Source organism: Pristiophorus japonicus, chromosome 9, assembly GCF_044704955.1.
Source record: "Pristiophorus japonicus isolate sPriJap1 chromosome 9, sPriJap1.hap1, whole genome shotgun sequence".
Taxonomy (NCBI): Eukaryota; Metazoa; Chordata; class Chondrichthyes; family Pristiophoridae; genus Pristiophorus; species Pristiophorus japonicus.
Genome location: NC_091985.1, coordinates 209,094,826 through 209,122,477, shown reverse-complemented (window position 1 = coordinate 209,122,477; position 27,652 = coordinate 209,094,826). Strand labels below are relative to the sequence as shown.

General features: G+C 47.2%; 2 protein-coding genes across 5 annotated transcripts in view; one reads left to right on the top strand and one right to left on the bottom strand.

Moving 5' to 3' along the window:
• Positions 1-27,652, bottom strand: part of LOC139274101 (zinc finger protein 420-like) — a 506,104-nt gene that overhangs the window by 245,473 nt on the left and 232,979 nt on the right. The window lies entirely within an intron of this gene.
• Positions 5,833-27,556, top strand: LOC139273500 (zinc finger protein 436-like). 4 transcript variants are annotated; one of them, XM_070890402.1, is made up of 3 exons: positions 5,833-5,918; positions 6,688-6,769; positions 25,654-27,556. In XM_070890402.1, exon 3 carries the CDS (start codon positions 26,009-26,011, stop codon positions 26,933-26,935), a length of 927 nt encoding a protein of 308 aa, XP_070746503.1. In that variant the 5' UTR covers positions 5,833-5,918; positions 6,688-6,769; positions 25,654-26,008; the 3' UTR covers positions 26,936-27,556. The 4 variants fall into 4 exon arrangements, with proteins under 4 accessions (XP_070746503.1, XP_070746501.1, XP_070746502.1 ...); XM_070890400.1 differs by having other exon boundaries at positions 6,688-6,918; XM_070890401.1 differs by having other exon boundaries at positions 5,833-5,971; positions 6,688-6,918.

Here is a 27,652-nt window from a genome sequence, read left to right as displayed (position 1 = left end):
AGGAGACCAAAACTGAACACAATATTCCAGGTGAGGCCTCACTAATGTCCTGTACAACTGTAGTAAGACCTCTCTGCTCCTATATTCAAATCCCCTAGCTATGAAGGCCAACATACCATTTTCCTTCTTCACTGCCTGCTGTACCTGCGTGCCCACTTTCAGTGCCTGATGAACCATGACACCCAGGTCTCGTTGCACCTCCCCTTTTCCGAATCTGCCGCCATTTAGATAATATTCTGCCTTCGTGTTTTTGCCCCCAAAATGGATAACCTCACATTTATCCACATTATACTGCATCTGCCATGCATTTGGCCACTCACCTAACCTGTCCAAGTCACCCTGCAGCCTCTTAGCGTCCTCCTCACAGCTCACACTGCCACCCAGTTTAGTGTCATCTGCAAACTTGGAGATATTACACTCTATTCCTTCATCCAAATCGTTAATGTATATTGTAAAGAGCTGAGGTCCCAGCACTGAGCCCTGCGGCACTCCACTAGTCACTGCCTGCCATTCTGAAAAGGACCCGTTAATCCTGTCTGCCTGCTTCCTGTCTGCCAACCAGTTCTCTAACCACGTCAGTACATTACCCCCAATACCATGTGCTTTGATTTTGCACATTAATCTCTTGTGCGGGACCTTGTCAAAAGCCTTTTGAAAGTCCAAATACACCACATCCACTGGTTCTCTGTTGTCCACTCTGCTAGTTACATCCTCAAAAAATTCCAGAAGATTTGTCAAGCATGATTTCCCTTTCATAAATCCATGCTGACTTGGACCGATCCTGTCGTCATGTCGCCTTTCAGCTCTCCTCTCTCGGATACTCTGCCCTCCCAAATCCCTATCCCAACCCTTCATTACTCTCCGACCTCCCTACTCTCCTGCTGCCATCCCAGGCTCGACCCCCTTTGAGACAAACCTCCAGCTTCCCTCTGTGCCTCTCTTGGCATCTGCCAAAGGGCCCACCATGGCAGTCGTCACTGTCTGCTAACGACCAGCAACCCCAACTGTCCTATCCTCCTCTCACCGACATTGCCACTCAGCTTGCCCGGGGGGGGGCGGGGGGCTAACCTTGCCAATCTTCTTCCCATCCAACTCACCCCTCCAATCCCTGACCCTGTGGATGCTGCAGTGGGTCAGTCATCATCGATGCTCTATGCATCTCCTTGCAGAATGTCCGTTCACTTGCAAAAAAGACCCTTGTCATCCATGAGCTTATCGTGGATGATTGCATCGACATCATGGCCCTGACAGAAACTTGGCTGAGGGATGATGACACATTACCTTGAAATGAAGCCTCTCCTCCCGGCTATACCTTCCACCACTTGCCCCGCCCAGACCACTGTGGTGGCGGTGTGGCTCTCATCATCAAATCATACCTTGGTCAGTCCCCTACTCCTCCGGCACTTTCTCCTCCTTTGAACATCTCACCTTATTCCACCCCTCTCACCTCATTTAAAATTCTCGTTCTCTATCGCCCTCCCAAGTAAGATTAAAATGTTATCGTGGATATATCCTCACTGCTCTCCTCCCTCAGCCTCTGCACCGAGTGACTTCTCATCCTCGGTGATTTCAACCTCCATCTCAATTCAAGTGAACTCCTCAACCCATACTCACACCCTCCCCCTTGACCTTGCCATCTCTCGTGGCCTCGATATTCCTACCGTGTCAATTAAAGATAAGGCCATCTCTGACCATTTCCTTGTATCGCTCTCCACCCACATCCCCCGTCCCCCCACCAAAATCTACTTCCTTCTGCATCCCCCCCCTGGAAAACACTTTCTTCAAACTCTCTTACAACTGCACTTACCAATTCCAAACTGTCCAGCCTTTGGCCCTCCTTTCACCGACATTTCCGCAGCCACCGATCTGCTCACCCACACCCTCACTACCACCTTTGATGCCCCAGTCCCTATTATTACTCTCTCTCACCCTGGCCGTTCCCCCTGGTACAGCCCTTATCTTCGCTCCCTCAAGTCCAAGGGGCGCAGACTTGAACGGATGTGACGGATAAGTGGTTTAGTCATTCACCTCCAGATCTGGCTCGACCACATAAAGCATTCTCGGGTCCTACTCTTGTCTGCAAAAACTGCTCACTGTTCCAGAATCATTCTGGAATGCAAAGATAAACCCTGGCTACTATTCTCTACTGCTAACCATCTCCTTAAACCCCTCTCCCCTGTCTCCATCACACTCACCAACAACGTGTGAGGAGCTCATGGACTTCCTTGTCTCAAAGATTGAGACCATTCAATCATCTGCTTCTTCGAGTTCCCTTCCTTCCCCGAGCCCAAAGTTCCTCTGAAGTGCCCCCTTGCCCTAATTCTAAACTCGCATCTTTCTCTAATTTCGCTCTGATCTCCCCTCTTGACCTCTCCACACTCATCTTGTCTGTGAGACCCACTTCCTGCTCCCTTGACCCTATTCCCACTAAACTGCTGACCACACAACTTCCCTTTCTGGTTTCCATGTTAGCTGACATTGTTATCGGTTCTCTCTCCTCAGGTATTGTCTCCTTTATGGTCCACAGAGCAGTAGATAAAGCCGCCTCCTATATGCTTCAGAGACATGGACCACGTACAGCAGGCACCTCAAAGCACCGGAGAAGTACCAACGCTGCCTCCGCAAGATCCTACAAATCCATTGGCAGGAAAGGCGTACCAACATCAGTGTTCTTGCTCAGGACATCATCCCCAGCATCAAGGCATTGACCACGCTCAATCAACTCCGATGGACGGGCACATTAGTATCGAGCATGTGGACAGACTCCAAAACAAGCACTCTACTCGGAGCTCCGCAAGCCCCAGGTGGGCAGAGGAAACACTGCAGGGAAACCCTCAAAACCTCCTTGAAAAGGTGCAACATCCCCACTAACACCTGGGAATCCCTGGCCCAAGACTACTCAAAGTGGAGGAGAAACATCCGGGAAGGCACTGAATACCTTGAGTCTCCACGCTGGGAGCACGCGGAAGCCAACGCAAACAGCGGAAGGAGTGACGACAACCCAAGCACTCCACCCACCCACCCGTCCCTTCAACCAATATCTGCTCCACCTATGATAGAGACTGTAGGTCCTGCATTTGACTTCAGTCACCTGCGAACTCATTAAGTGGAAGCAAGTCATCCTCGACTCCGAGGGACTGCCGAAGAAGAACTGTCCCTCTCTCTTTCAAATCTGCGGTCATCACCCCTCTCTCAAAAAAACAACCCTTGTCCCCACTGTGTTTGCCAGCTACCGCCCCATCTCTAACTCCCTTTCCTCTCCAAAGTCCTTGAATGTGTTGCCTCCTCCTAAATTCCCGGAATTCTATGTTTGAATCCCTTCAATCTGATTTCTGCCCTAGCCACAGTACTGAAACTGCTCTCATCAATGTCACAAATGACATTCTTTGTGACTGTGACAAAGGTAAACTATCCCTCCTCGTCCTCCTGCAGCCTTTGACACAGTTGACTACTCCATCCTTCTCCAACGTCTCTTCACCATCGTCCAGCTGGGTGTGACTGCACTAACCTGGTTCCATTCTGATCTATCTAATCTTAACCAGAAAATCTCCTGCAATGGCTGCTCCTCCCACCTCCGCATTGTTACCCCTGGTGTTCCCCTAAGGATCTATCCTTGGCCCCTTCCTATTTCTCATCGATATGCTGCCCCTTGGTGATGTCATCCAAAAACACGGAGTCAGGTTCCACATGTACGCTGATGACACCCAGCTCTACCTCGCCACCATTTCTCTCAACCCCTCCCATGGTCTCTAAATTGTCAGACTGCTTGTCTAACATCCAGTACTGGATGAACAGAAACGTTCTTCAATTAAATATTGGGAAAACCGAATCCATTGTCTTTGGTCCACGCCACAAACTGTGTTCTCCAGCCACTGACTCCATCCCTTTTCCTAGCATCTATTTGAGGCTAAACCAGACATGTAAGCAACCTAGGCATCATATTTGACCTTGAAATTAGCTTCTGGCCACATATCCACGGCATAACAGTACAATGTGGATAAATATGAGGTTATCCATTTTGGGGGCAAAAACACGAAGGCAGAATATTATCTGAATGGCGGCAGACTAGAAAAAGGGGAGATGCAACGAGAGCTGGGTGTCATGGTTCATCAGTCACTGAAAGTGGGCACGCAGGTACAGCAGGCGGTGAAGAAGGCAAATGGTATGTTGGCCTTCACAGCTAAGGGATTTGAATATAGGAGCAGGGAGGTCTTACCGCAGTTGTACAGGGCATTAGTGAGGCCTCACCTGGAATACTGTGTTCAGTTTTGGTCTCCTAGTCTGAGGAAGGATGTTCTTGCTATTGAGGGAGTGCAGCGAAGGTTCACCAGACTGATTCCAGGGATGACTGGGCTGTCATATGAGGAGAGACTGGATCAACTGGGCCTTTATTCACTGGCATTTTGAAGAATGAGAGGGGATCGCATAGAAACATATAAGATTCTGACGGGACTGCACAGGTTAGATGCGGGAAGAATGTTCTCGATGTTGGGGAAGTCCAGAACCTGGGGACATAGTCTTAGGATAAGGGGTAGGCCATTTAGGACTGAGATGAGGAGAAACTTCTTCACTCAGAGTTGTTGACCTGTGGAAATTCCCTACCGCAGAGAGTTGATGCCAGTTCATTGGATATATTCAAGAGGGAGTTAGATATGGCCCTTACGGTTAAGGGGATCAAGGGGTATAGAGAGAAAGCAGAAAAGGGGTACTGAAGGAATGATCAGCCATGATCTTATTGAATGGCGGTGCAGGCTCGAAGGGCCGAATGGCCTACTCCTGCACCTATTTTCTATGTTTCTATAACTAAATCTGTCTGTTTCCACCTCTGTAACATTGCCCGCATCTGCCCCTGCCTCAGCTCATCTGCTGCTGAAACCCTCATCCATGCCTTTGTTACCTCTCGTCTTGACTACTCCAACGCACTTCTGAATGGCCTCCCACATTCTAACCTACGTAAACTTGAGATCATCCAAAACTCAGCAGCTCATGTCCTAGCTCGCACCTAGTCTCGATCACTGATCACCCCTTTGCTCACTGACCTACATTGGCTCCCGGTTAAGCAACGCCTCAATTTCAAAATTCTCATCCTTGTTTACAAATCCCTCCATGGCCTCGTCCCTCCCTATCTCTAATCTCTTTCAGCCTCACAATGCCACATGATATCTGCGTTCCTCAAAATCTGCCCTCTTGAACATTCCTGATCAGAACTGTTCAATCATCGGTGGACGTGCCTTCAGCTGCTGGGCCCCAAGCTGTGGAACTCCCTCCATGAACCTCTCTGCATCTGGACATTTCTTTCCTCCTTTAAGACTCGCCTTAAAACCTACCTTTTGGACCAAGCTTTTGGTCATCTGCTGTAATTTGTTCTTATGTGGCTCGGTGTCAAATGTATGTGTTGTGTCCTGTAACACTGCTGTGAAGCGCCTTGGGACGTTTTACTCCGTTAAAGGCGCTCTATACAGAAAAGTTATTATTAATACTTCAGGAGTGTGGGATTGAGTGAGCTGGGAGTCCGGCGCAGGCGCACTACGAGCGGTCCCGCCTCTCAGCACCGACCGCCACATGTGATGTCACGTGGGTTGTGGGCGGGGCTATGACGTTTCCTGGCAACGGTTGAACGGCAGCAATTTTTGAAATCAGGAGCCACGTGACCCCCGAGCTGCCCAGCGCGCCTTCATCACAGGGGCACTGTGGCGCTGCCGGCTCCTATTGGTGGGAGTGGCTGGCAATCTGCTGCGTGCAGCTAATAGACGGTCCGGATGCTCTGAGAGTCATTAATTTTTGCAGGAACGCGCTCTGTGGCCGCAGTGCGCATGCTCGGTGCCTCCTCACCCCCAGTCCCCGGATGCGGCGCAGTTTGCTGTAACCAGCGGTTGGACAATGTGGGGAACGGGGGGCCGCAGGGAACCGGACTGATGGTGGGCGGCTGGGGCCGGGGCAGAGCGTTCGGCCGGCGGGCGGGGAGGGTGCGGTTCGTCTGTGAGGGAAAATACCGAACTGAACACAGCCCCGGAGCTCAGGGTTTGAGGACATGCGGGAGATAGAGTGAGCTCAGACAGTGTGTAACCCGGGGGCCCAGTGAGCTCAGACAGTGTGTAACCCGGGGGCCCAGTGAGATCAGACAGTGTGTAACCCCGGGGGCCCAGTGAGATCAGACAGTGTGTAACCCGGGGGCCCAGTGGGATCAGACAGTGTGTAACCCGGGGGCCCAGTGAGATCAGACAGTGTGTAACCCGGGGGCCCAGTGGGATCAGACAGTTTGTAACCCGGGGGCCCAGTGAGATCAGATAGCGTGTAACCCCGGGGGCCCAGTGAGATCAGACAGCGTGTAACCCGGGGGCCCAGTGGGATCAGACAGCGTGTAACCCGGGGGCCCAGTGGGATCAGACAGCGTGTAACCCGGAGGCCCAGTGAGATCAGACAGCGTGTAACCCGGAGGCCCGGTGAGATCAGACAGCGTGTAACCTGGAAAGGATGGGCCCAGTGAGATCAGACAGTGTGTAACCCGGGGAGAATTCTGGTGATTTTCTGAGAGTCCAGATGAGCGGGACAGAGATCTGAGGAAAAGGACAAAATCAAACAGAAATACTGGACATATACTTTTCTGAAACATTGTAAAAACACTTTATACTGCATTCCACTTCACAACATTAATATTTTTCTAATTTTCTGCCCTGGCATAATTAGATCTCCCGGTAAATGGCGGAGTAATTGAGAAAGTTCCACAGCTGGAAGGAAACAGGGATTGTGGACTGAGAAACAACAGCAGGTGAACCAGCACAGGATTTTGAGAGCACCAACCAGTGAGCCCCTTCTGATTGAAAGCGCTTCAATAGATCGACTGGGGAGAAAGATAAGAGAAAGTGCCATTTACTCAGATACACACCGGTCCTGTAGACAGTACACACAGGTTACAAGGTAAGGCAGGAAATGAGACTGGGAGAGTGACCACCGAGCACAATTATCCAGCATGAGGCCGTGCAATGGGATGTGAAGTGAGATCAGTTTCTGTCTCTCAACACACAGTCACAGTGAATCTTGTGTGTGTTTTAGAGTAAAGGGCTTTGATCTAAGAGGTGACTCCAGTTTGAGGCAGAGCCCAGCAGATGGACCGGTCTCTGTACATTAGGTGGGACTGAACTCACACCGACACCATCAGATCTCAATGTTCAAATATTTCCCATCTGGTGAGAAAGCCATTGGAAAGATTGAACCGGAAGCACGTTGTCAATTCACTGATCACGATGCATAGACCAATCTGAAATACCAGCACGACCTATCACCGATAGAATCAATTATTCATTCATGAACATTTAGAATTATAAGTAAATATATTGATAACTACGAATATTGAAGTATTGATCACTTGAGGTATGTAGTATTCTAATATACTGAAACACAGATATGGAGAGTTGCAATTTATTGATTGGCATTGTACTTGACCTCGGGATGAGCTTCTGAACCCGTATTCCCTCAATCACCAAGTACGTTTACTTCCACCTCTAACACCAGTGGTCTCTACCCTTTCCTCAGCTCATCTGCTCAAACCCTCATCCGCTCAAACCCTCATCCATGCCTCTTTTACCACCACATTGGACTACTCCAGTGCTTTTCTGATCGGCCTCACACCATGCACTCTCCGTAAATTTAAGTTCATCAAAAACACTCCTGCCCGTATCCTTATTCAAGAACACAAGAAATAGCAGCAAGCGTAGGCCGTATAGCCCCTCCCATCTGCTCCACCATTCAGTAAGATCTCTATTCGATAGAGATTTTCAAAGACTCACAAAAGTGAAGAATATCACATCTCAGTTTTAAATGGCAGATCTCTTATCCTAATAAAGTTCGAGACTATCCAGCCCTTGTCAATCCTTCTAAGAATTTTATATGTTTCAATTATATCACCTTCCATTCTTCTAAACTCCAGAGAATATAGGCCTATTCTACCGCAATCTGTCCTCAGCCCTCTCATCCCAACTTGTACCAATTTCCTTTCACCCATCACCCCTGAGCTCGCTGAACTACATTGGCCCCTGCTCCATCAATGCCTCGATTTCAAAATGCTCATCCTTGTTTTGAAATCCGTCCAGGACCTTGCTCCTCCCTATTGCTGTAACCTCCTCCAGCCCTACAACCCTCAGAGATCTTTCCATTCCTCCAATTCTGGCCTCTTGAGCAGCCCCAATTTTCATCCCTCCAATATTGGTGGCCGTACCTTCAGCAGCTGAGGCCATAAGCTCTGGAATTCCCTCCCTAAACGTCTCTACAATACTCTTTAATACCTATCCTTTTGAACAAGCATTTAGTCACTTGTGCTAATATTTCTTTACATGATTGGGTGTCAAATTTTTGTTTGATAAGGTGCTGTGAAGTGCCTTGGGACATTTTACGACATTTAAGGCACCATATTAAAGCAATTTGTTGCTGATAACTGAAGATATTTCGAATTGTAATGACTCTCACTGGGGTTCAGTTTCCTCTGGCACTGACTCTCACTGGGGTACAGTTTCCTCTGGCACTGACTCTCACTGGGGTACAGTTTCCTCTGGCACTGACTGTCACTGGGGTACAGTTTCCTCTGACACAGATTTACTGTGTATCTAATTCGTGCTGTCCCTGCCCTGGGAGTGCTTGATGGGACAGTTTAGAGGGAGCTTTAACCTGAAGCTGATCAGGAGCTGCGGGTGGAAAGTTTTCAGTGCAGTGGCAGATCGTACTGCTGCTGAATTTTAATTGATAAGCTGCTCAGCACGGTCGAGGCGGACACTGAAGTTTGCCCTGCAGCAGTGTAGAGGAAACTTTACTCTGTATCTAACCCATACTCCACCTAGTCTCTGGGAATTTAGTGGGATTTTGAAAGCAATTGCTTGGGTAGATAGAGAGAAAGTTATTCTGCTTGGGGTGTCTAGGACGAGGGAACATAACCTTAAAATCAGAGCCAGGCCATTCAGGAGAGATGTTAGGAAACCCTTCTTCACTCAATGGATGGTTGAAGTGTGGAACTTCCCACAATAAGCAATCGATGCTTGCCCATTGAATAATTTTGGGCTGGTTGTGATTTCTGCCCAGTGACCCATTGCTTGTTCCCTTGGATTGGATCTTTATTTATTCCTATGGTTTCGTTTCGGTTTCGTTTCAGTTTCATTGCTGGACCCACCACTCAAAAGCACTTTGTCTGATCTGCCCCTGGGAATGAGCAGACTCCTCCCTCATCTCCCACACTGTACCGTGTCTCCTCCTCTTTCCCCCTTGGTTGTGTTCCACACTCTGGGCCTTGGGCCTTCCCTGGGTATTCTCAGTATGAACAGGGGGATGTGTATTGAGACAGGATATCCCAGCTCTCCTCCTCTTTTCCCCCTTGATTGTGTTCCACACTCAGGGCCTTGGGCCTTCCCCGGGGATTCTCAGTATGAACAGGGGGATTTGTATTGAGACAGGATGTCCCAGCTCTCCCCCTTAAAGGGACACGGAGAGGACCACCTGGGCTAAATGGCCTGCTTTATGACATCACTGCAGTGCCTAGCAACCAACCTCCCTGAGCCTTGCTCATTATGGGCTGGCAGTGTCTGATGGGACAATGTCGAGAGAGAAAGACTTGGATTTATTTAGTGCTTTTCAAGACCATCGGACCTCTCAAAGCGTTTTACAGCCAATGAAGTACTTTTGGATTGTAGTCACTGTTGTAATAAAGGAGATTTACTCTGTATCTAAACCCGTGCTGTGCCTGCACTGGGAGTGTTTGATCGGATAAGGTAGACTGAGATTTACATGTTTATCTAACTTGTGCTGTACGTGCCCTGGGAGCTTTTGATGGGATAGTGTAGAGGGAGCTTCACTCTCTGCCTAACCCATGCTGTACCTGCCCTGGGAATTTTGGACGGAGCAATGTAGAGGGAATTTTATTCTGTATCTAACTCACCCTGTACCTGCCCTCGCAGTCTTTGATGGGACAGTGTAGAGTGAGGTTTACTCTGTATCTAACCGGTGCTATACCTGCCCTGAGAGTGTTTGATGGGGCACTGTACAGGGAGCTTTCCTCTATCTAACCCGTGCTGTACCTGCCCTGGGAGTGTTTGATGGGACAGTGTAGAGAGAGCTTTACTCTCTGCATAACCTGTGCTGTACCTGCCTTGTGAGTGATTGATGGGACACTGCAGATGGAGCTTTGCTCTGTATGTAATCCATGCTCTCCCTGCCCTGTGAGCGTTTGATGGGTTGTTGTAGGGGAAGCTTTTCTCTGTATCTAACACGTACACTACCTGCCCTGGCATTGTTTGAAGGGACAGTGTATAGGTAGCTTTACTCTGTATCTAACCAGTGTCGTAACTGCCCTGGGTGTATCTTGTGGGATAGTGTAGATGGAGCTTTACTCTGTGTCTAATCATTGCTGTACCTGCCCTGCAAGTGTTTGATGGGGTAGTGTAGAGGAAACTTTACACTCTTTCTTACAGAAACATAAAAAATAGGTGCAGGAGCAGGCCATTCGACCCTTCGAGCCTGCACCGCCATTCAATATGATCATGGCTGATCATGCAACCTGAGTACCCCACCCTGCCTTCTCTCCATACTCCCTGATCCCTTTAGCCATAAGGGCCACATCTAACTCCCTTTTGAATATGTCCAACGAACTGGACTCAACAACTTTCTGTGGCAGAGAATTCCACAGGTTCACAACTCTCTGGGTGAAAAAGTTACTTCTCATCTCGGTCCTATATGGCTAGCCCCTTATCTTTAGACTGTGATCCCTGGGTCTGGACGTCCCCAACATCGGGAACATTCTACCTGTATCTAACCTGTCCAGTCCCATCAGAATTTTATAAGTTTCTATGAGATCCCCTCTCATTCTTCTAAATTCCAGTGAGTATAAGCCTAGCCGATCCAGTCTTTCCTCCTATGTCAGTCCTGCCATCCTGGGAATCAGTCTGGTGAACCTTCGCTGCACTCCCTCAATAACAAGCACGTCCTTCCTCAGAACAGGAGACCAAAACTGCACACAATACTCAAGGTGTGGTCTCACCAAGGCTCTGTACAACTGCAGTAAAACGTCCCTGCTCCTATATTCGAATCCCCTCGCTATGAAGGCCAGCATGCTATTTGCTTTCTTTACTGCCTGCTGTACCTGCATGCCTACCTTCAATGACTGATGCACCATGACACCCAGGTCTCTTTGCACCTCCCCTTTTTTCAAAACTGTCACCAGATAATAATCTGCCTTCCTGTTTTTGCCCCCAAAGTAGATAACCTCACATTTATCCACATTATACTGCATCTGCCATGCATTTGCCCACTCACCTAACTTATCCAAGTCACCCTGCAGCCTCTTAGCGTCCTCCTCACAGCTCACACAGGCACCCAGCTTAGTGTCATCTGCAAACTTGGAGATATAACACTCAATTCCTTCATCTAAATCATTAATGTATATTGTAAATAGCTGGGGTCCCAGCACTGAGCCCTGCGGCACCCCACTAGTCACTGCCATTCTGAAAAGGACCCATTTATCCCGACTCTCTGCTTCCTGTCTGCCAACGAGTTCTCCATCCACTTCAGTACATTACCCCCAATACCATGAGCTTTAATTTTGCACACTAATCTCTTGTGTGGGACCTTGTCAAAAGCCTTTTGAAAGTCCAAATACACCACATCCACTGGTTCTCCATTGTCCACTCTACTAGTTACATCTTCAAAAAATTCCAGAAGATTTGTCAAGCATGATTTCTCTTTCATAAATCCATGCTGACTTGGACCGATCCTGTCACTGCTTTCCAAATGCGCTGCTATTTCATCTTTAATGATTGATTCCAACGTTTTCCCCACTACTGATGTCAGGCTAATCGGTCTATAATTACCCGTTTTTTTCTCTTCCTCCTTTTTTAAACAGTGGTGTTACATTAGTTATCCTCCAGTCCATAGGAACTGATCCACAGTCGATAGACTGTTAGAAAATGATCACCAATGCATCCACTATTTCTATGGCCACTTATTTAAATACTCTGGGATGCAGACTATCAGGCCCCGGGGATTTATCGACCTTCAATCCCATCAATTTCCCTAACACAATTTCCCGCCTAATAAGGATTTCCTTCGGTTCCTCTTCCCATGAGACTCTCGGTCCCCTTGCATTTCCGGAAGGTTATTTGTGTCTTCATTTGTGAAGACAGAACCAAAGTATTTGTTCAACTGGTCTGCCATTTCTTTGTTCCCCATTATAAATTCACCTGAATCTGACTGCGAGGGAGCTACATTTGTCTTCACTAATCTTTTTCTCTTCATATATCTACAGAAGCTTTTGCAGTCAGTTTTTATGTTCCTGGCAAGCTTCCTCTGATACTCTATTTTCCCCCTCCTAATTAAACCTTTTTTCATCCTCTGCTGAATTCTAAATTTCTCCCAGTCCTCAGGTTTGCTGCTTTTTCTGGCCAATTTATATGCCTCTTGCTTGGTTTTAACACTATCCTTAATTTCCCTTGTTCGCCATGGTTGAGCCACCTTCCCTGTTTTATTTTTACTCCAGATAGAGATGTACAATTGTTGAAGTTCATCCATGTGATCTTTAAATGTTTGCCATTGCTTATCCACCGTCAACCCTTTAAGCATCATTTGTCAGTCTATTCTAGCCAATTTACGTCTCATACCATCGAAGTTAACTTTCCTTAAGTTCAAGACTCTAGTCTCTGAATTAACTGTGTCACTCCATCTTAATAAAGAATTCTACCATATTATGGTCACTCTTCCCCAAGGGGCCTCGCACAACAGGATTGCTAATTAGTCCTTTCTCATTACACATCATCCAGTCTAGGATGGCCAGCCCTCTAGATGGTTCCTCAACATATTGGTCTAGAAAAGCATCCCTAATACACTCCAGGAAATCCTTCTCCACCACATTGCTACCAGTTTGGTAAGTCCAATCTCCATGTAGATTAAACTTGCCCATGGTAACTGCTGTACCTTTATTGCATGCTTCCATAATTTCTTGTTTGATGCTGTCCCCAACCTCACTTCTACTGTTTGGTGGTCTATACACAACTCCCACTAGCGTTTTCTGCCCTTTGGTATTCCGCAGCTCCACCCATACAGATTCCACATCATCCAAGCTAATATCCTTCCTTACTATTGCGTTAATTTCCTCTTTAACCAGCAACGCTATCCCACCTCCTTTTCCTTTCTGTCTATCCTTCCTGAATGTTGAATACCTCTGGTTGTTGAGTTCCCAGCCTTGGTCACCCTGGAGCCATGTCTCCGTGATGCCAATGATATCATATTCATTAATTGCTGCCTGTGCAGTTAATTCGTCCACCTTATTACGAATACTCCTCGCATTGAGGCACAGAGCCTTCAGGCTTGTCTTTTTAACACACTTTGCCCCTTTAGAATTTTGCTGCAATGTGGCCCTCCACTTTTACTTTTCTTCTTTCTATCTTTTGCTTCTGCCCCCATTCTGCTTCCCTCTGTCTCCCTGCATAGGTTCCCATCCCCCTGCCATATTAAGTGTCATTCTCTAGTCTATCCTAGCCAATTCACGTCTCATACCGTTGAAGTTTCTTTTCTTTAGGTTCAGGACCCTAGTCTTTGAATTAATTGTGTCACTCTCCATCTTAATGAAGAATTCTACCATATTATGGTCACTCTTCCCCAACGGGCCCCACACGTCAAGATTGCTAATTAATCCTCTCTCGTTACACAAGACCCAGTCTAGGATGGCCTGCTCTCTAGTTGGTTCCTCGACATATTGGTCTCGAAACCCATCCCTAATACACTCCAGGAAAGCCTCCTCCATCGTATTGCTACCAGTTTGGTTAGCCCAATCAATATGTAGATTAAAGTCACCCATGATAACTGCTGTACCCTTATTGCAGTCCCTAATTTCCTGTTTGATGCCATCCCCAATCTCCCTACTACTGTTTGGTGGTCTGTACACAACTCCCACTAACGTTTTCTGCCCTTTGGTATTTCGCAGCTCTACCCATATAGATTCCACATCATTCACGCTAATGTCCTTCCTTGCTGTTGCGTTAATCTCCTCTTTAACCAGTAACGCTATCCCACCTCCTTTTCCTTCCTGTCCGTCCTTCCTGAATATTGAATTCCTCTGGATGTTCAGTTCCCAACCTTGGTTACTTTGGAGCCATGTCTCCGTAATCCCAATTGCATCATACCCGTTAACAGCTATCTGCGCAGTCAGTTCATCCACCTTATTACGAATGCTCCTCGCTTTGAGACTCAAAGCCTTCACGCTTGTTTTTTTTAACACTCTTTGTCCTTTTTAAATTATGTTGTAATGTGGCCCTTTTTGAGTTTTGCCCTCGATTTCTCTGCCCTCCACTCTTGCTTTTCTCCTTCCTACTTTTTGCTTCTGCCCCCTTTTTCCTTCCCTCTGTCTCCCTGCATAGATTCCCATCCCCCTGCCATTTTAGTTTAAACCCTCCCCAACGGTATTAGCAAACACTCCGCAGAGGACATCGGTTTTGTTCCTGGCCAGTTGCAAAACGCCCAGTTTGTACTGGTCCCACCTCCCCCAGAACCGGTTCCAATGTCCCAGGAATTTGAATCTCTCCCCCTTGCACCATTCCTCAAGCCACGTATTCATCTGAGCTATCCTGAAATTCCTACTCTTGACTAGCACGTGGCACTGGTAGCAATCCTGAGATTACTACTTTTGAGATCCTACTTTTTAATTTAACTCCTAGCTCCCTAAATTCAGCTTGTAGGACCTCATCCCGTTTTTTAGCTATATCGTTGATGCCTATATGTACCACGGCAGCTGGCTGTTCACCCTCCCCCTCCAGAATGCGCTGCAGCCGCTCCAAGACATCCTTGACCTTTGCACTAGGGAGGCAAAATACCATCCTGGAATCTCGTTTGTGGCCGCAAAAACACCTATCTATACCCCTTACAATCGAATACCCTATCACTATAGCTCCCCCACTCTTTTTCTGCCCTCCTGTGCAGCAGAGCCAGCCCTGGTGCCATGGACTTGGCTGCTGCTGCTTTCCCCTGATGAGTCATCTCCCCCAACAGTACCCAAAGTGTTAGATCTCTTAATTTCCAATGAAATACGAACTCCGATGGTAGTTTTAACTTTTTAATCTTAGCAAAGAGCAACAAACTGCTGGCTGATTGCCAGTTTCTTTGTCTTACTGAGACACATGGTCAAAATGGCTGTATTTTATACCTGGATCAATTTACAGAAAAGAACTCGCCTTCTTTGATCTTATTGGCTCAATCGAAAGTCTTTTAACGTTTTAATTAGCTCGCTACCCAAGGTCCGAAAATGTCAAGTTGATTGATGAGTTAATGCAACATGCCGAACTGCGTAGCAGCCTTGACTTGGAGGTCTGTGAATTTTCACAGTCTGTCTTAATGAGCCTGTTTGAATACTCTATCAATCCCCCCTTTGATTCTTTCACAAACTGAATCATAAAACATCAGGTATCACTGGTTAAACATTCTACAAAATAATTTCATACATGTTAATAGAGTTTCCTTCTAAAATTTGTTGATGTGTTTCGCCACATGTCCGGACTAGTAGCTTCCACACAAATTTACACCAACCCGAGTTCCATCGTGGCCACAATGGAAGTCTGGTTTTAATAGGTTAATTAACCTTATTCCAATTTAATCCAAATCAATATTTTAATTCAACCAGTAAACAACCTTTCCTTAAGCATAACATACTCCTGTGCCACATACAGATGGTCTGCTGGGACCTGCAAGGTGTCTCACCTGCGGGACAGCAGCTACAGCCGCCTGGCGCAACAACATTTAATCAACATAAACAAACAATATAAAAGTAAAACAATTACAACAAATAGAATTAAACCTTCCACCAATGAAGTTCCTATTGAACCTAGCCATTCAGTGGCTCCACTCCACAAAGTGAATGATGGGGGTTGCTTAAGTTTTTCTACCTCCTATTGGATATGCTCCGCTAAGTGGGTAATTTCTTCGGAGCTATCTGGGATATATGTGCAACACTCAGTTCCGAGTAGGGTGCAAGTACCTCCCTTTTCAGCCAGGATGTAATCAAGGGCCAGTCTATTCTGTAGGGCTACTGTGCGGATTGCTACCATTTCTGCATTGATTTTAACTAGGGCCTCCGAGGTATCGTTGGCTACTCGTTCCACAACGGATGCCATGTTAATGGATTCCCTTGCCAGTTTGGCGGTCCCATACCCAGGGATCAGGATGGCAAAGAACCTCTCTGTTTCTGTGATAGCTCTCTTAGGACGGTGTAAATGTTCCGACAGTAACTTTATATGATACATATAAGGCACAATGTAGGCTAAATAGCAGGATCCCATCCAATTCTGGGGCAGCCAAGGGTAGGCCTATGGCCACACACCCAATAGGTGCCATTATATGCAATGAATGTTAGCTGTTTCTTTGTCAGCAACACTCCGGGGCCTGTCCAGGCTTTTCCATTTGTTTTATTCAGAATCCCCGTTACGTTAAAAATTCCCACATCGGCCCAGTTCCGTGGCTTGATTATATTATAATTCCGGGAGCAGTTACTATACCCCATATTTTGGCCTCCTTTGATGTTTCTAATCAGACAGACCGATTTCCCCGGTCTTCCTAGTCCCGTTGTATTAGTGATAACAAAAAATGGGGGCCGTTTGGAATTATTGTAGCACGGTTGGTACCCCCCTTCAAAGGCAGTCAGATTGTAACCTGCTGACTTCCATTTACGTGCCCAGTTTTCCGTATCCTGAAACGCATTGCCTGTTTTATTTTAATTAATTATCCACTCAGCCATTTCCGAGATATTCAAGGGAACTGGCCTCAAGGGAATCCCTCCCTTTGAGTGAATAGGAATATGTGCACACACCCAACAACTAGAAATGTTACCTTGTTTGGCATAAATGTATGACGTATATAAAAAGGTATTTACATGTAATTCCCTTGCTACCCTACTATTTCCCTTTGGTGCAGAGGGTCGGCTAGTAAGAAGTAGGCCTATGCCTATAATACCTACAATCAATAATTAGATTTCAGCTTCAGTTACGGGTGCTCGTTTAACGGATCCAGGCTTTCTTTCCTTGGACTTTAACAGCTGCCTGGGTGGTCAATAACACTTGATAAGGTCCCTCCCACTTGGCACCCAAAGGTTTTTTATGCAACTTTTTCACATACACCAAGACTCCCGGGATGATGTCGTGTCCTCCTTCGGGTGGATTACCCCAAGCTGCCGATACCTGTCGGGAAACAGAACTAATAGCATTGGTTAAGTTCTGACAGTATGATAACAAAGTGTCACTCATTAAGTGAACATCAGCTTTCCATAAATCGTTGGTTCCTGGCAGCGGCATGGGTCTTCCTGTTATAATTTCAAATGGGCTTAGACCTGTAGTTCTGTTCGGGGTTGCCCTAATGCTACATAGCACTATTGGTAGTGCCTGGGGCCATGGTTATCCTCCTTTGTGATTTGTGCTTTGTCGATGCTGGCTTTATGTCCTTTCAGCCGAAGGTGATCCAGCAAAGCTCGTAAATCTTGTTCATGCTGTACTTCCGTGTTTGAAGCTAGCAGGATATCGTCTACATATTGTTGGGGTAAGCATGTTAATTCCGCCCCTCTGTCTAAAAGACAGTCCACATCCTTATCGCCCACCCTCACAGTTATATATATCCCATCTCCTCTCTGTTGTATTAGTGCGAGGAGGGGGGCCAGGGTGGGCTCTAATCGTTTTTTGCTATTCCAAGTAACTCCTTCTGTTGTTGTATTGTCAGTCGCTTAAATGCTTCTATGAGGTCGTTATCTTGTGACAAGCCTGGCTTGTTGGCTGAATTGTATCCCTGGCTGCGACCTCTTCCCCAGCCACGACCTTTCTGTTTTGCCCTGCACGTCTTGGCCCAATGACCTTCTTTCCCACAATAATGACATTTTCAGGGTAATTTTCCTCATAACTGTTTATCGGAATCCTGGGATTTCCATCCCATAGCCTGTGCAGCTCGGACTTCGGGCTCCCATATCCCGATCTAATTGGTTACATCGATCCACCAATGCTGCAAAGGTAGTTCCTCTACCTTCCCAGTCCGGTAACACTACCTTAAGCATTTTGGACAGTTCTGGCTTTAGACCTGCCACGAAAGCTGCTTTCAGGGGTCCAAACGCTTGTTCATCCATTTCCTCATCCGTATTATTCATACCCGAATGTTCTAGCCACGTGCATCTAAACCGCTCGTCATACTCCAGGACCTCCTCTGTTCCTTTCTGTTGGCAGGCTGCAATTTTTCCCCAGTCTGTCTTAGCTGGACTGAAGGCTTGCAGCCAGTGTTTAATCGTCTCCCATCCTGCATCTAATTCTTGCTCATTCTGCCCCAAAGCTTCATCTACCTTGTCGTGCAATTTTCTTCCCTGTGTTTTTGGCACCATTATGGTCAAAATTTGCACTCCGTCCCAGGGATGAAGTTGATATATATTTCTTAAGCGGTCCAATTGGTCCCACGTTTTTACTCCCCCTTTCTTTGGATTGGGCAATTCCTTGGACCATTTATCAATTTTCTCTGGGTCTGCCGGATCATGAACTAAGTATTCTTCGTACACCCTTCTCTTTGTTTTTTTGGTTCCGCCCTCATCCGCAGTCTCTTCTGATTTGACTACAACTCGTCTTTTTTTAAATGGGGCAAAGCGCACCCCTAATTCTTCATCATCCTCCGACACTGTATTGTCGGAGGATTCAGAAACCGTATCTATTCCTCGGTCGTGTCTTCGGGTTTGCGCTTTTAATTTATCCAAACATGGGTACCCTGGGAATTGATCAATACATTTTCCTTTTCCTATTACTGTCTCTTGACCTAATGATTTTTTCCATTCTTTAATTTCACCTTTAAGATCTTTAACTTCCGCTTCCAGCTTTTTCTGTCGCAGCTGTGCACAAACTGCTTGCAATTGATCCTTTGTACTGGTCAGTTCTCGATCATGTTGGGAACGCATTATAATTTCATTCCAGTTTCGAATCTGTCCCATAACCGCTAGGGACCATCTAGTTCGCTCTTTATTTTTCATATGGGTCGTTTTTCCCCAGACCCTTTTAATCTCGTCCAAGGACCATTGTCCTTTGGAGGTTCCGTACTTTTGTTCGATCTTAATACAGGTTTTAGATAAGTTGAATTGTTGCTCTATGTATTCTTTCAACTGTTCAAGAATTAAATCTAAAGAAACTTCAGGTGGTGCCTGCCCACCTTTAACAGTTGCAGGCAATTCTTTGCCCTTATCTCCTGCTGCCATTTCTTTACTGAGTTCTTTACTGGGGTCTCGAGTTGTAGGCCTGCTAGCCGATCAATAGGTCGGTGATTAATTAACTAACACACCGCCGAAGTTTAGACGTCTATGGGACCTCGAGCCGACTACCAACCGGAGGGTTCGCAAACCGGAGGTTTTCGGAATCGCATAGAAGGAGAGGCAAATTTAGACTTTTGACCGAGGACTTTTTTTTAAAAAAGAGGAGTCCTTACCTCAATATATAGGTCCGATGTCCAAAATTCAGTTTCTTTCCTCAGCGATCCTGCTCGCAGCGCCAAAATTGTTAGATCTCTTAATTTCCAATGAAATACGAACTCCGATGGTAGATTTAACTTTTTAATCTTGGCAGAGAGCAACAAACTGCTGGCTAATTGCCAGTTTCTTTGTCTTACTGAGACACATGGTCAAAATGGCTGTATTTTATACCTGGATCAATTTACAGAAAAGAACTCGCTTTCTTTGACCTTATTGGCTCAATTGAAAGTCTTTTAATTGGCTCGCTACCCAAGGTCCGAAAATGTCAAGTTGATTGATGAGTTAATGCAACATGCCGAACTGCATGTAGCAGTCTTGACTTGGGAGGTCTGTGAATTTTCACAGTCTGTCTAAATGAGCCTGTTTGAATACTCTATCACAAAGTGGTGTATCTGTTTTAGAGGGAGATGACCGCAGAGGACCCCTGCACTACCTTCCTTCCACTGCTCTGCCTGATGGTCACCCATTCCCTACCTGGCTGTGTAACCTTTACCTGTGGTCCAACTCACTAAACTTGCCATTCACGACATCCTCAGCATCGCGGATGCTCCAGAGTGAATCCATGCGCAGCTCCAGTGCCGCAATGCGGTCTGTCAGGAGCTGCAGCTGGATACACTTCCTGCACATGTAGTTGTCGTGTCCCTGATTTCCCAAATAGCCCAGGAGGAGCATGACACTGGTCTGGGCTTAACCCTTAGATTAACTTAATTGGTAACAATGCCAAAGGTTTCTGACTGATCAGAAAAAGAAAAAAGATGAAGAAAAAGAAAAACTACTCACCAATCAACCAGCCAATCCCTTACCCTCTTGGCTGTGACATCACACTACGATTCCTTTTTACTTCTTTCTTACTTTTGACCCTGCGGCAGCTGCAGCTCGCTGCTCCTCCCCGAACTGCCGCTGACCTGGGACCCCGCTGGGCCTTTATAGGTCGCTGCTCACTCCTCCCCGAACTGCTGCCAACCTGGGACCGCTGCTGGGCCTTTATAGGCCGCTGCTCGGTCCTCGCTCGCTCCTCCCTGAACTGCCGCCGACCTGGGACCTCCGCTGGGCCTTTATAGGCCACTGCTCCTCCCCAAACTGCTGCCGACCTGGGACCGCTGCTGGGCCTTTATAGGCTGCTGCTCGGTCCTCCCCGAACTACCGCTGACCTGGGACCACTGCTGGGCCTTTATAGACCACTGCTCCTGCCCGTCCTGTACCTGCCCTGTGAATAATTACTAGGATATTGTAGAGGGAGCTTTACTTTGTGTCTAACTCGTACTGTACCTGCCCTGGCAGTCTTTGATGGGACAATGTAGAGGGAGTTTTACGCTGTATCTAACCCGTGTTGTACTTGCTCTGCAAGTGTTTGATGGGATAATGTAGACGGAGATTTACCGTGTACCGAACCTGTGCTAACTGGGCAAGTAGTGAGGAGGACTCAAAAAATCTACAAAGGGATATAGACAGGTGGGCAAAAAATTGGCAGATGGAGTATAATGTTAAAAAAATATGAAGTTATCCAATTTGGTAGGAAAAATAAAACAGGAAATTATTATTTAAATGGGGAGTGATTACAAAATGCAGTAGTACAGAGGGATCTGTGGGTCCTTGTAACATGAAACACAAAAAGTTAGCATTCAGGTACAGCAATTAATTTGGAAGGCAAATGGAATGTTGGCCTTTGTTGCAAGGGGGATGGAGTATAAAAGTAGAGAAGTCCTGCTACAACTGTACATGGCGTTGGCTGCGAAGTCAGGTCGCTCATTGCAGTGCGGGCAGGCACAGCAAGAGGGGTGAAGGAGCAAGAGTTTGTCGAAGGAAGTGACCGGGGCCCAGGAGAGGCGTGAGTTTGGGACCTAAAAGGGTCGAGGGTCCAGGGGCAGCACGGGCCAGCCCACACTGCTATATGTGTGCGCGCTCGGTCCGTGCAGCAGAGCTGGTCTCCAGTCGTCTTGGATAACCCTTGCCACTGGACCAAGACCAAGCTCTGTCAAGCCCGTGTGGTGGCTGGTGTGCAACGGCCACCACATGTTTAAAAAAAAATCCACGCACAGACATCTTCCACCCTTCAATATATAGTTTGCGACCTGCAATATTAGGGCCTTGATTGAAACACCTGTGAAATCATTGAACTCATCCCTTTTTGGCGTTGAAGCAAGTCATCCTCGATTCGAGGGACCGCCGAAGAAGAGGGGATTCGGCGATGGTAATGCCTTTGAATGTTATGGGGCGGTGGTTAGACTCTCGCTTGTTGGAGATAGTCATTTCCTGGCACTTGTGTGGCGCGAATGTTACTTGCCACTTATCAGCCCAAGCCTGAATGTTGTCCAGGTCTTGCTGTAAGCAGGCATGGACTGCTCCATTATCTGAGGAGTTGCAAATGGAACTGAACACTGTGCAGTCATCAGTGAACATTCCTAGTTCTGTTTTCATATCTTTGTAGTCGCCTTTATTTAGAATCAGAACACTGGGTTGAGATCTGACTTTCTCACCCTCCAACTGAATTTGAAATTCAACCATGTTATGTTCACTTTTTCCAAGAGGATCCTTAACTACGAGATCATTTATTAATCCTGTCTCATTACACTACCAGATCTAAGATAGCCTGCTCCATGGCTGGTTCCGCAACGTACTGTTCAAGGAAACCATCTCAGAAACACTCTATGAACTGTTGGTCAATTTGATTTGTCTAATGAATATGAAGATTAAAATCGCCCATGATTATTGCCGTACCTTTCTTACAAGCATCGATTATTGCTTGATTTATACTCCATCCAACAGTGTAGCTACTGTTAGGGGGCCTATAGACTACACCCACCAGTGACTTCTTCCCCTTATTATTTCTTATCTCCACCCAAACTGATTCTACATCTTGATCTTCTGAGCCAATATCATTTCTCACCACTGCACTGATCTCATCGTTTATTAACAGAGTTACCCCACCTCCTTTTCCTTTGTCTATCATTCCAAATTGTCAAATACCCCTGAATATTCAGTTCCCAGCCTTGGTCACCTTGCAACCACGTCTTTGTAATAGCTTTCCGATCATACTCATTGTGCCGTTAACTCTTCTATCTTGTTACGAATGCTCCGTGCATTCAGATAAAGAGCTTTTCATTTTGTCTTTTTACCATTTTTCGCTGCTTTGACCCCACGGTCTGTTCCACTCTTTTATTTTTATACATTCTGTCCCTTCCTGTTACACTCTGGTTATCATTTCCCCCACCGCTACCCTGCTCTATTGCCTTCTCCTTGCTCTTTGACTTTTTAAATTTACGCTCACCTGAACCCTCCCACCCCCCAACCCCCCCCCCCCCCCACTATTTAGTTTAAAGGCCTCTTTACAGCCCTAGTTATTCGCTTCGCCTGGACACAAGCACAAGCCTGGTTCAAGTGAAGCCTGTCCCAACGGAGCAGCTCCCTCTTGTCCCAGTACTGGTGCCAGTGCCAGTGCCCCATGAATCGAAACCCATTTCTCCCACACCGGTCTTTGAGCTACGTATTCATCTCTCTGATCATATTTACCCTATGCACATTTGCACGTGGCTCGGGTAGTAACCCAGAGATTGCTGTCTGGGTTCTGCTTTTTAATTTAGCCCCTAACTGCTCAAAATCCCTCAGCAGAACCTCTTTCTTTGTTCTACCTATGTCATTGGTACCTACGTGGTCCACGACAACTGGATCTTCCCCCTCCCACTCCAAGTTCCTCTCCAGCCCAGAGGAGATGTCCTGAACCTTGGAACTGCGCAGGCATCACAGCCTTCAGGACTCCCGCTCATGGCTGCAGAAAACTATACTGTTTCCTACCACTACAGCATTTCTTTTTACTCCCCCCCACCCCCCTTGAATGGCCTCCTGTACCACGGCACTGTGGTCAGTTTGCTCATCCTCCCTGCAGTCCCTGCCTGTGTCCAAGCAGGGAGCACGAATCTCGTACCTGTTGGACAATTGCAAGGGCTGAGGATCCTCCATCACTACCCCCTGCATCCCCACAGCTGCCTCGCTCGTAGTCACACCCTCCTGTCCCTGACCATGGGCCAAAGTTGAATTAATTAATCTAAGGGGTGTGACTGCCTCCTGGAACACAGGGTCCAGGTAACTCTCCCCCTCCCTGATGTGTCGCAGTGTCTGCAGCTCGGACTCCAGCTCATCAACGTGGAGCTGAAGTTCCTCGAGCAGCCAACACTTACTGCAGATGTGGTCACCGTGGACCTCAATGGGGTCAACCAGCTCCCACATGCAGCAGCAGTAACACATCGCCTGCCCTGCCATCTCGAATGTATTTAGTTAAGTTTTCACGTTTTGAAAGTTTAGATTTTTAATCCCAGCTCTTAATTTAAACCAATGCCAAGAAAAGAGAAAAACTGACCAACCAATCACTTCCCTGCTTTCCTGTGATGCCACACTTTGAATCTTTTTATTTCTTATCCTCCCAGGTCACTTGGTGCTCATTCGGCTGTCTGCTCGGCTGACTCACGCCCTTTGTAGGCTTACCACTGCTCCCACTCTCGCGCCCTTTCCGAAGGGATGGGCATAAGTAGGTTTTTTCCCTCGTGTTGTTTCTCTCACCACCTGGTCAGTAGTGGTGCTACCGAGCCAGTCTTGATGGACATTGAAGTCCCCCACCCAGAGTACATTCGGTGCAGCTTGCTACTCTCAGTGCTTCTTCCACGTGGTGTTCAACATGGAGGAGTACTGATTCATCAGCTGAAGGAGGGCAGTAGGTGGTAATCAGCAGGAGGTTTCCTTGTCTATGCTTAACCTGAAGCCACGAGACCTCATGGGGTTCGGAGTCGGTGTTGAGGACTCCGGGCCACACCCTCCCGACTGTATACTACTGTACCGCCACCGGTGGGACAGGACATACCCAGGGAGGTGATGGAGGAATCTAGGACATTGGCTGAAAGGTATAATTCTGTGAGTATAACGATGTCAGGCTGTTGCTTGACTAGTCTGGGCCATCTCTCCCAATTTTGGCACAAGTCCCCAGATGTTGGTGAGAAAGACTGGGCTGGGTGTGCCGTTGTCGGGTCCATAGCCGGTGCGGAGGTCGATGCCGGGTGGTCCGTCCAGTTTTATTCTTATTGTTTTTCGTAGTGGTGGATCAATTGATGAATCAATATGATCTTATTGAATGGTGGAGCAGGCTCGAGGGGACAAAGGGCCTACTCCTGCTTCTAATTCTTATGTGCTTATACCCTAGCCCAGACCCTGTCTCTATATTAAGAGCAATGGTCCCAACACTGACCCTGGGGACACCACTGTTTACATCCCTCCAGTCTGAAGAACATCCATTAACCACTACTCTCTGTTTTCTGCCCTTTACCCAACTTCCTCTCCACGCAACCCCACTCCCTTTAATACCATGAGCCTTAATTTGATCAACAAGCCTCCTATCCGGCACCTTATCAAACATCTTTTGACAATCCATCTACACAACATCCATTGCATTTCCTTTCTCGCTGCACTTTGTAATTTCCTGCAATAATCCCTGCTGTCTATCCTGAATGAATCCATTTCACTACCAAATGTTGCAACGTTTACTTCTGTAGCTAGAATCCCCCTGCGCACGGGACCGGGCTGTGCTCTGAGCAGGCGCAGTGCCAATGTTGGAGGTGGTCTGAGGCGGAAGAGGCATTCTGCGAGTTGGTAGGAGCTTGTGGGCTCAGCGGAGGAATTAGACCCCTGGGTGGGCTGGGCAGCTTCATAAATACTGGTGTAGGCCTCAGGCCCCAAATATGAGCCCGCAGGCTCCATGTTTGACCTGCGATGATAGACCCGACCGCTCGGGGTAACTAGCTGAATTCTTGGACAGGATCAGGGCGTCTGTGTGGCCATCTTGGTACAGGAGCAGAGGGCAGGCGGGGCTTTAGGGTCCCAGTGACCTTGAGAGAAAATCATTTCCTCATTTATTCTCAGTCTGCACACACGGGATGTAGAACTGAACCCAACCAGAGAAGAGGGAGTGAGAAAACTGCAGATGGAAGAAAGAAATGATGGAGGTGGTGCGATGAGTTTGGATTTCACCACAGGGTGGAGGGAGAGTGTGTGGGATGGGAATTTACAGCTTTGGGGAACAAGAGACGAAAGAATGCTCCATAAAAAGTAGGATTGTCTGTCCTCAATTTCTATCCTGCACTTCCAGTGCTGACTTTCGTAAACACCTTTTACAGGATATTAGAAGAGGAGGATTTACAGATGGGAAACTCGAACCAATCATATCAAGATCTGACAGAGTCACTCGATTCACTTGAATATCATCAGCCTTTGAATGTGAAAGGAGAAACGTTTGTCTGCTCTGTCTGTGGGAAAAGATTTCAAACATCAATGTGACTGGAAAAGCACCGAGACACACACACCCGAGTGAGAGTGTTCCAGTGCCCTGATTGTGGAAAGAGCTTCAACCAGTTACACAGCCTGAAAAAACATTGCATCATTCACAGCGGGGAGAAACCGTACACGTGTTCTGTGTGTGGACGAGGCTTCAACTGATCGTCAAACCTGGAGAGACACAAGGACACCTGCACCATGGAGAATCCATGGAAATGTGGGCACTGTGGGAAGGGATTCAATTGCCCCTCTGCGCTGGAAACTCATCGACGCAGTCACACCAGGGAGAGGCCGTTCACCTGCCCTGCGTGTGGGAAGGGATTCACTCGTTCATCCCACCTCACTGAACACCAGCGAGTTCACACTGGGGAGAGGCCGTTCACCTGCACTGTGTGTGGGAAGGGATTCACTTATTCATCCAGCCTGCTGGCACACAAGCGAATTCACACTGGGGAGAGACCGTTCACCTGCTCCGTGTGTGAGAAAGGATTCACTTGTTCATCCAGCCTAGTGAGACACCAGCGTGTTCACACTGGGGAGAGGCCGTTTACCTGTCCCGTGTGTGGGAAGAAATTCACTGCATCTTCACACCTCATTGAACACAAGCGAGTTCACACTGGGGAGAGACCGTTCGTCTGTCCCGTATGTGGGAAACGGTTTGCTAAATCATCTCATCATCTGAGTCACCAGCGAGCTCACACAGGAGAGAGGCCGTTCATCTGCTCTGTGTGTGGAAAGGGATTCACTAATTCATTCGATCTTCATGCTCACCAACGTATTCATACCGGGGAGAGACCTTTTATCTGTTCTGTGTGTGGGAAGGCATTCATTCGTTCATCCCACCTCACTGAACACCAACTTGTTCACACCAGTAAGAGACCGTTTAAATGTTCTGACTGTGAAAAGAGCTATAAAAGCAGAAATGATCTGATGAAACACCAACGCACTCACACTGGGGAGAGGCCGTTCATCTGCTCCGAGTGTGGGAAGGGCTTCACTCTTTCTTCCAACCTGCTGACACACCAACGCATTCACACTGGGGAGAGGCCATTCATCTGCTCCGAGTGTGGGAAGGGCTTCACTCGTTTATCCAACCTTCAGTCACACCAGCGAGTTCACAAGTGACTGCAGGGGTTGGATTCTGCTTTTATTGTTGCCGTTAATCACATCCAGGACTGAACCATGTTCACTCGGACAGTTGGAGTTTGTTGCTGCTGGTGTAATTAATCCCTCTAACTGGGCTGGAGTTTAATTTTCTGGATATCATAGAATCATAGAATGGTTACAGCACAGAAGGAGGCCTTTCGGACCGTCGAGTCCGTGCCGGCTCTCTGCAAGTCCCACTCCCCACCCTTTCCCCGTGGCCCTGCAAATGTTTTATTTCCGGTACTTATCCAATTCCCTTTTTGAAAGCCACGATTGAATCTGCCTCCACCACCCTTTCAGGCAGTGCATTCCACATCCTAACCACTCGCTGCTTAAAGAAAAGTTTTTTCTCATGTCGCCTTTGGTTCTTTTGCCAATCACCTTGAATCTGTGTCCTCTGGTTCTCAATCCTTCCGCCAATGGGAATATTTTCTCTCTACTCTGTCCAGACCCCTCATGATTTTAGAGCACCTCCATCAAATCTCCTCTCAAACTTCTCTGTTCTAAGAAGAACAACCCCAGCTTCACCAGTCTATCCATGTAACTGAAGTCCCTCATCCCTGGAATCATTCTTGTAAATCTTTTCTGCACCCTCTGTCAAACAACGATGAAATAAATCAGCTTTTTTTCCTACATACAGTGAGTCGATTCCTTGATTTCTCCAAGAGGAGACTAATTGATGTCCTGTTACCGACT